This window comes from Buceros rhinoceros, unplaced genomic scaffold (assembly GCF_000710305.1).
Source record: "Buceros rhinoceros silvestris isolate BGI_N320 unplaced genomic scaffold, ASM71030v1 scaffold22924, whole genome shotgun sequence".
NCBI classification, from domain to species: Eukaryota; Metazoa; Chordata; class Aves; order Bucerotiformes; family Bucerotidae; genus Buceros; species Buceros rhinoceros.
The window spans coordinates 4,415-13,559 of record NW_010407952.1 but is presented as its reverse complement, the minus strand read 5'-3'; the positions used below and the strand labels follow the sequence as shown (position 1 = coordinate 13,559).

Genomic DNA, 9,145 nt, shown 5'->3' with positions numbered 1-9,145 from the left:
CCGCAGGGAGACCCAGCCACGCCAGTGTCCCCAACCCTGCTCCTGCAGCCCTCTTGCGCCCAGGGCCACAGCTCCACGGTTCCCTTTGCTGTGTCCAGACTCTCCCCGTCTTGGTGCTGGAGGGCTGATTTTTTGAGAGTGCCTATGAAGTGGATCAGGAGGGTCCAGGTGAACCGCTGAGCCCAGCAAGCTGCAAACTCACCATAGGATTTAATCCCAAAGGGCCAATGGCCACCCGGCTCCACCTGCCTTCACGCACCCTCCACAATAAAGTGTGTCCCAGTCCCCAAAATGAATCAACCCTCTGGCGAAGGTTGGACCCTCAGGTCCAGAGGCTCAGGCAAAGGGTGGGAGAGCTCAGCAACATATTCCTCATCCAGCTGGAGGAAATTTGGCAAATCAACCCCTGTGTAGGACTTGGTAGATGAAGCCCCAGCCCACAGCGATGTGCTGGGACATGGGACTCCTGCAGCTGAGCACTGGTGGCTGTGTTCACCCCACCACCTTTCCCTGTCCAGGTGGGTTTTCCTCTACGAGAAGGGCTACCAGTCTCGGGACAGCATCGTCAGCTCAGTCTCAGTGAAGATGAAAGGCCTGACACTGACCAACGAGAGTGTTCTGGGCCCTCACATCTGGGACGTGGTGGATTATGTTTTCCCACCCCAGGTACGGTGACAGGGTGGGTGGATTGGGTGAGTTGCTTTTGGCCCAATAGCCACGGTTACCCATGGGCTCCTTGGCGTAGGCTTTCCATGGGGCTAACCACGTGTCCTTGTGGTGGAGAGCAGGTTGCTCCTACCACAGACCTCTGCCCACGTATCACCCCTGTGGAGCATACGGTGGTTGGGACCTGCCACGGTTCATGGGCTGTGTTTGAGGCTGCCTTCAAAAAGATTAAGGCTCCCTCAGGGCCTCCATATGCATCTCAGGCAGCAAGGGAGGTCACCCACTGTCCCTGGGGCTGGTGGCGCTGCAGCTCCCCAGGGCCACCATCAGCTTCCCGAACTGCAGTGGAGCAGGGTGGAGGACCCAAAGTTAGGGACAAAGGTGCTGTCTTGCCTAGACATGCCCGGGTGGTTTGGGTGCTCTACCCCTTGCCTCAGGGAGAGGCTCCTCGCACGGGTTTTCTGAAATGCCCTGCCGCCTGTGAGCTCATTGGCTGTGTCTCCACACAGGGGGACAACTCCTTTGTGGTAATGACCAACTTCATTGTCACCCCTGGACAGAAGCAAGGAACCTGCCCGGAGGTAAACGCACTGGCTTCCTTCAGTAGCCTCAGCTTTTGTGATCTAAGGAGGGTGTGTTGGTGGCACTGGGGAAGTTTTCCTGACACTGAGGGTTTTAGTAGAAGCCTGAGCATGGCCCCGTATTATAATTTCTCGCTTGTGAGTGCCACGTGAAGGCTTTTATTCTGCTGAAAAATGTCCAGCATCCATTTAAGTTTCTTCCCTTTGACCTGATCAAGCAGAGCAGACTCAAGGCTTAAATAAAAGCATCTGCCTGGAGTTTAAAACAGAAATCCCCCCTTTTTCCTGCTTAATCTGGACATCCTTGGTTGGGAAGCAGTGTACAGATGAGGGTCTGGCTGCAGCCCGAGGAAAGTGCTACCTGGTGAGGCAGAAAGGACAGAGGGGTGGAAACTACAGGATGTGATGCTGAGAGGTGGCTGCCTGCTTTCTCCCAACAGCTGCCGGACACCGGGCTCTGCACGCGGGACAGTGACTGCAGCAAAGGGAAATACAGCCGCCAGGGACAAGGTATGGTGTGCGACCCCGAGGCTCTGGCACTGGTATTTCTGGTGAGATGCCAAGCACAGAGTGCTCTGGTGAAGCCACTTAGCTTGGGTGTGGGGGGACATGATTTGGATTGCCACAGGGTGTGGGAACAGCCTCTGACATGCCGGGAGGGGGTCCCAGCGGGGCTGGTCCTGCTTGCCTCTTCTGGGAGGTACCTGAGCTGCAAACAGCTCTGCCAACAACAGGTTAACCAAGACTGAACCGTTTCCCCAAAGAGGAACCCTCCTACCAGCGCGGTGTTTTCGGAGGTGTGCTGTGGCAGGAGAAATGCGCAGTTGCTCCCTGTGCAATAGAGCGAGAGAAACCACTGTCCCAAGCAGAGAGGGCACAATTAATCACCCTTTTGATAAAGCAGCACCAAAGCCCTGAGTACTTTGTGTCTTGGCTGTCTGTGGTGGGGCTGAAGCTCCGACCAGATCCTGTCCACCCCGGTGTGAGGCTGGGCTTTCCCAGTATCCAGAGGTGTGAGCAGCTGGCTCTCTTCCCCACAGGGCTCATGACAGGCAAGTGTGTGCATTTCAACAGCTCTGTGAAGACCTGTGAGATCTTTGGCTGGTGCCCTGTTGAAGTTGATGACCTCGTTCCCAGGTAAGGAATGAAGTTGTTGCCCCTTTTTCCATCCTGGTCCCACCCCAGCTGCACCAGCAGCGCTTGGTGCAGGGCAGAGCAAGCAGGGGCTCTGAGAGCTGCTGCCAGAGCAACTTGTGTCGACGCAGACCCAGTGTCCCCACAGGTTTGTGCCTCTCCTGAGGTGGTTTGCTCCTGACCTTGCTGGCAGCTCACCCCATCTCTGCTGGGTGCTCTGTGCATGGACCAGCAGCCCCTGTCTATCCTGTTTGCCTTCAGAGGAAGGTTGTGCTCTGCCCATGAGATGCCCTCTGATTCCAGCCTCCATGGGCCACTGTGTAGCACCTGCCAGTAGATGCAAAGTGGTTTTCTTCCCTGCCTCCCCTCCTCATAGCAGGGGCGCAGGGACAGCCACAGGTTCACCAAGGAGCCCAGGGAAGCACACAGGCCCTTGAGCTCTCTTCCAGCCACCTCCCTGTGCTTTTAGGGTTTCTTAACTGAAATCCTAGCACGTAACGCCCTCTCTGTCCCCTGACGGGCACTTCCATCCTTCCCTGAGGCTTTTCTGAACTATGTTGAGATCTTTCACTTCGACAAGTGAAGGGATGTGATCACTTGAGCAATCATCCCCCAAAGTGAAGGGATGAGGGTCCTGCTCATCCCCGTTTGGATGAATCTCCCCCAAACGGGGCTTTTCCTAGAGGCTGGAGAGCTGAGTGATGGACACATGTCAACACTCATGTGTTTCAGCCCTGCTCTGTTGTCAGAAGCAGAGAAGTTCACCTTGTTCATCAAGAACAGCATCACCTTCCCAAGGTTCAAGGTGTCCAGGTAAGGAGAGGTTTGGAATTGGCTGCTGCTTGGTTCCCCCAGCCACATCCCTTAGCGGAAAGCATGGGTGTAGCTGGATGTGTGATCCAGAGGATGCTGTCCCTCATCTGTGAGCCCAGGGCTACTCTAACTGCTGCACCCATCACCAGAGTAGCTTTTAGGAACTGAGAGGTTTCCCTCCCAAACCTGTTCCACCTCAGCTGGTAGATGTAGTGACAGGAAAGAAGGTTTTGGGGATGAATGTCTCCTGAGTTACCTTCACATGATACACATGAAAATACACATTCTCTGATTCTTCGTTGTTCTCCCTTTTCCTCCCTGAAGATAACAGTAAAATACTACATGGCAGAGTGGGGTGTGAGCAGCCAGGACAAGTTTGGTGCCCAGAAATGAGCAGAGGCCCCTCTTAACATCACAGTTCCCACCTGCTTCTGCAAGGGGTTATAAAGCCGGCCCCTTCCAGGCAGCGCTGGGAAGTTCCGCCGGCTGCAGGCGCACGCGTAAGAGGATTTGTGATGACACCCACTCTGTACCTGCTGTGGAACAAACAAGCAGAAGCTGTTTGTGCTGAAGACGGTGGATTCTCCTCTCTAAGCCGATTGAGTCCCTGTGCTGCAGCCAAGGTTAACCTCCCTGGCAGCCCCTCGCTTGGCAAAGCCTCGAGCTGACCTTGCGCTGCACCCCAAGAGGTGGCTGGGAGAGGACATCCCCCAGCAGCAGCAAGGAGCGATGGAAACCTGAACGAGGGCGGGCAGGACGAGGGACACGATGGGGAGAGCAGGTCCTGGGGGTGAGGGTGGCTGGGCTGGCTGCCATTGCAGGGGTTAAGCCGGAGCCAGCTGAGGTCATGGGGAAACTTCCTGCCTTTGATCACTGCTGCTAATGAACTGCCGAGCATAACTGATGGGACAGGGTTGAGCAAGGCACAAGCCTTACAAAACCATCTGTGTCAGAGAAGCTTCACAGAAAGACTATTTTTAGGTGAAAGAGCAGAGTTGGATGGAAGGCAAGACGTTGTCCTTTCCTTTTCACCCTTTCTGGAGGAAATGGCAGAATCCAGCTAAATGTAAAAGCTGTGGGATACACAACCATGAGCTGTCCCAGATGAAACTGCCGGCAGAGCCCAAGGATGAGCTGATATGCGAACGGGAGAGGCAGCTGGGAGGGGTGGTAGAGGCCACAGGAGGGTGTGCAAAGCTGAGGAATGGGAAAGGGGGTTTCTAGAAGAGGTGAGGACAGGGACACGTGTGCCGGCTTTGGGCAGCAAGCAAAGCAGCAAACACAAAACAGAGGTGGACAAGGTTTGCAGGAAAGAAAACAGCAGAGAGGCTTCCTCCATAGGAAGGAGGTTCAGGGGAAATGAGTTGCTGATGGGATGGGGGAAAACAGACAGGGCTGCAATAAAGGTCCCATCTCCATGTGTGGGGTCTGATGAGCATGTGGGCAGGAGGATGAAGCCCTCAGCTTTGGCATTACACAGCTTTGAGCAATAGGTTGGACCAGGGACCTCTGGAGGTCCTTTTCCACCCAAAGTATTGGGTTATTCAGACTCTTTCTCGCACACTTTTCATTCACAGGCGCAACTTGGTCGAGAGCGTTACCAAACAGTACCTGAAGAAATGCACCTATCACAAGGTCACCGATGCCTTATGCCCCGTGTTTGACCTGGGATACATAGTGAAGGAATCAGGGCAGAATTTTACCTTCCTGGCTATTAAGGTACTTTGATTTCAACTGATGTTTTCTGCTGACGTGGGGAGGGGGACACCAACAGAGCAATCATGCCCAAGCCCTGGAGACCCGAGGGATGTGTTTTCTCAAGGACTTGCAAGGCAGTGTCAGAATTAGCTCTTAAAGATTATGAATCTCCTTGGACATGGCTGAGTATTTAAGCCATTTTTGGAAACTGCTCTGTAAGATTGACAAAATTCAACCCGCTGGCAGTAAACCCAGGGTTCAGTTCGTTTTGATTTGTGCGATGGATGATTAGAGCTGCGTGGCCAGATCCCATCCGACTGAGCTTGGAAGCCTCAGCTGGATGGTCAAATATTAGTCATGGCACAATGCAAACTGCAGCCCCTCCCCAGGCCCAGAAATGCAGCTTTGCCCGGCACTTCTCAGGGCTGCAGGCAGGAGCAGCTGCTATTTCTGCACGGCAGAGCCTTGCAGTCACGCTGCCAGGCAGGAAATAAAACCAGGGGCTTGCATTTATTAAAGGCTCAGAAGGACGAGCCTCTGGGGCACAGCTAGTTCCAACCCGGAGCGAGCTCAGGAGGGACTGCTGTGTGTCCTAGTAGGTGGCCACTTCTCTTAGAGGCCACCTACTCTGGCCTTCCTCTGGTTTTCCTGGGTTCATTTCACTCTCCTCTATGACCATGTTAAATTGTCTTTGATGTCCCCTGTGGTGTTAATGGCTTGGTGGCAGAGTTAAGCCACAGGAAAGGTGAATCTCCTGGGCAAAATCAGGCAAGGGAAGGTTGTCCCACCTGGACCAGGGGGGATCTGCAGTGAGCACTGTTTCTCAGGAGCGTGCCTTGGGCACGGGGTGCTGGTCAGGACCAAGAGGGCGTGGATTTAGTTGTGTGTGAGCAGATTTACTTATGTATGAGCATTTAGGGCAGAGCAAGTGCCTCTGCATAGGGTGATGTGCAGGGCACAAAGCTGAGGCTGCCCAGGAGGGCTGAGGCAGCGGTGGGGTTCGTGTACCCTGGGTAGCCAGGACACCTCATGGCATTGAGAAAGGTCAGGTTTGAGGAGCAAAAGCATTCCGCTGTGCAGGCCAGGTCCAAGGAGGGGCAATCTCGTGACTCCTCTCTTGGCTGCAGGGTGGAGTGGTGGGCATCACCATAGACTGGAACTGTGACCTCGACTGGCCCGTCCAGTACTGCAAACCCGTTTACCAGTTCCATGGCCTTTACAATGATGACAGTAATGTTTCACCGGGCTTCAACTTCAGGTAAGGAGACCCCTGTTAACTCTCCAGGAAGAATTCAGAGGTGACATCTTTCAGGATCCCACAGCACCCTGACGGTGGAGAATCAGGGGCTGTTCTTCAAAGTACTCATGACCTTTGTTGTGCCAGACAGCAGTGCTCTCTTTAGAATGGCATGGGAAAAGTGATAACCCATCCCTTGGCCTCAAAACTGCCCTGTTGCCTTTCCCTGAACATCTCCTGCCCCTTGCAGACTGTCCTGCTCAGTCGAGCTCTCAGGAAGCCTCTCGAAAGACTGGAGATGGTGCAAGGTCACCTCACACTTTCCCACGCTCAAAGTGTTCAGCCACAGCATGACACTCAGGCACGAGCTGCTGCTCTGTGCAAAGCTGCCGCTAGTGCTGCGCTGTATTAGTCCACTGTCACGTAGATGATGGGGTCATCAGGCATCAGCACGAGCAGGAGCTTTAACTCCAATTTGCAGGCAGGGTATCTGAGGCACAGAGCAGAATGGTGCCAACAGCCCTGCTCCTTTGGGGCAGTTAAGGAGAGGGTCAGGAGCAGACCCATGACAAGGCATCCCCAGATCTTTGTCCTGCTCTGCAGCCCACCAAGATCCTGATGCTGTTGGGTTGCAGGGGGGGTCAGATACCCTGGCAGGCCATTAACACTCCCCATCCCATGGACAGATACGCCAAATACTACAGAGAAGACGGGATGGAAAAGAGGACGCTCTACAAGGTGTTTGGGATCCGGTTCGACATCTTGGTGAATGGCAAGGTAAGGGTGTTCAGGCACTGGGTTCATCCCAGGTCCCTGGGCTGGCACTGCCATGTCCTCAGGAAGGTGCCAGCTCTGTAATGCAGCACCGGGGTCTTGTGGGGCCAGGAAAACCAGCGCTGGGCTGCTCACAGCAGCCCTTGGGAAGAGCTGAGGAAGGGAACATAGAAGAGAAGCCCGTTTTACAGGTCACATCTGTCAGCTGCAGTTTGGTTGGTGATTCTGTCCCATCATGATGGGTTGGGGCGGGGGGGAAACTGAGGAAAGTCAAAATCTTTTACTGATGTTTCCAAAAGCTGAACATCTGCATTTTTTACTTTATTTTTCTTCCCACTGGCAGAGAAGGCTTTCCTCATTCCCCAAGAATATTTAAAGGGTATACTTTATTTTTTTAATTAAAAATAGAGAAAGCAAAGTAATTTCAATTTCTGTCAGCCTTAAAACAACTTATTATATTTTTTCTGTTGGACCAGTGAGCTTAAAACCAGCTCTTACCTAAGTCCCATTAATCTCTGTGCTGTGGTTGTGCTTTGGGTTGCTGAAAGGCACTTTGACTGGGGCTTACCTAGAGCTGTGGCATGTTTTTTTTCTTCCCTGGGCTGGCTGTAACATATCACCTATTTTCTCCGGTTTTATGCAGGCAGGCAAATTTGACATCATCCCCACCATGACCACAATTGGCTCTGGAATTGGTATTTTTGGAGTGGTAAGTTCAGATATTTCCAGCCTCTGCATGGAGACAAATTATTCTCTTTGCCTGTGACATCCATGGGGAAGTGTCCCTGCGCTGAGGGAAATATTGGTTCCCGCTCAGGCAATAGGAAATATGCAAAGGGGGCAAGGATGTGCTCTCCTGCCTCACTGTCTCAGGAGAACAGAGTCCTCCTGACCCTTGGCTGCTGCGTATTCTGCCCACGGGAGCCGCTGCCCTGCCAAGCGAGGGGAAAGCAGGCTTTCGTGGCAGGGCCATGGCTCAGTGTTGTGATAGTTTCAAGCTAGAGCTGGTATTGAGGGGGGTTTGGAGGTGATGGGTGGTGTTTCATGCATGACAAACCCCAGCATCCTATTTGGTTATGGTATTTAAAGACTTCGGCATGACCTGAAGGGTGTTGTCTCTGCACTTGTGTTGACTTCAATTGCCCAGAACTGAACCGAGCCCACTCCACTTCTGTCCTCTGTGGACATTTGGGGGCTGTGCACCCCTTAACAGCTGCCACATTGCGGGTTGAAGCAGAAGTGACCCTAATTTGTGGGGCAAACTGGAGCAAGCTGGAAAGACAAGGTGGTCCAGGTGAGCGGGGAGGGCAGCCCCAACCCTAGCTGTGTTTTGATTTAAGGCCTCTGTCCTCTGCGACCTCCTCCTGCTGCATTTCCTCCAAGGACGGGACTACTACAAGCAGAAGAAGTTCAAATACGCGGAACCTGTAAGTTACTTGCAGGAGCCTGTAAGTACCAGCGAGTCCCTCTGTTGCGGAGGGTCTTGCGGGCGTGTGAGCGTGGATGTGTGTGTGAGTAATGATGCTGTAACACAAACAGCATTTTCTCTGCGGAGCAACCGGGCGCCTTCCTGAGCTAGTGGGAGTCCTGAGCCCTTGGGACTGTCAGAGACTGGGGTCCGTGAACCGCCTCTCCAGGAGCACAGAGACCTGCCGTGGGACTCACTGTTAATAGCTTTACTCCTTCCCCTTGCCCCCCGATCTTCCAGTGTCTGGTAACACTGGCATAGCTTTAAGGGAAGCAGGGGCAGACCAGTGCTTTAGCATATGGGACACTGTCCCCTTTTCTGCTTTCTGAGAACATCTCCATGGCCATGGGGACATTTCACGGCCTTTCAGAGGACATGGAAGCAGCTCCCCTCAAATCCATCTGAAAGTACGCTTATACATTGGGGGGCAGCAGTTGCTGTTCAACCACATTTTTCCCTCCATTAGAAAGGGGTAGGTCTGTAAAAAAATTATGGTTTTCTCTCCTTTAATCCCCAGTCGAAGCTGCATAAGAAGGAGAAGGAGCCGGACAACACGCAGTGAGAGGTGAGTGGAGTTTCCCCAGCTCTGCCAGCATACAGTCTTTGAGCTGTCCCAAGGCCCCTGGGAAGGCAGCAGGGCTCCAGGGAAGGCACGGAGGAGATCTGAGCTGTAATATCTAATCTGGGTCCAGTGCTTCCCAGGTCAGGCACGTGCACAGGGCAGCACTGGGTGCAGGATGCGGGCTTGACATCACATCTTCAGTGGCAGCATCG

At 53.4% G+C, this 9,145-nt stretch overlaps 1 protein-coding gene across 1 annotated transcript in view; it reads left to right on the top strand.

Annotated features, from left to right (window-relative positions):
* The window catches only part of P2RX1 (purinergic receptor P2X, ligand-gated ion channel, 1), a 12,404-nt gene extending 3,471 nt beyond the window's left edge, over nt 1–8,933 (top strand). The window contains exons 2-12 of the mRNA XM_010134710.1: nt 519–666; nt 1,176–1,247; nt 1,688–1,757; nt 2,288–2,384; nt 3,114–3,194; nt 4,772–4,913; nt 6,020–6,150; nt 6,816–6,906; nt 7,547–7,612; nt 8,244–8,330; nt 8,889–8,933. Coding sequence (XP_010133012.1) covers nt 519–666; nt 1,176–1,247; nt 1,688–1,757; nt 2,288–2,384; nt 3,114–3,194; nt 4,772–4,913; nt 6,020–6,150; nt 6,816–6,906; nt 7,547–7,612; nt 8,244–8,330; nt 8,889–8,933 — 1,030 coding nt within the window. The remainder of the gene's footprint in view (nt 1–518; nt 667–1,175; nt 1,248–1,687; nt 1,758–2,287; nt 2,385–3,113; nt 3,195–4,771; nt 4,914–6,019; nt 6,151–6,815; nt 6,907–7,546; nt 7,613–8,243; nt 8,331–8,888) is intronic.
* Nucleotides 8,934–9,145: the final 212 nt, after the last annotated feature.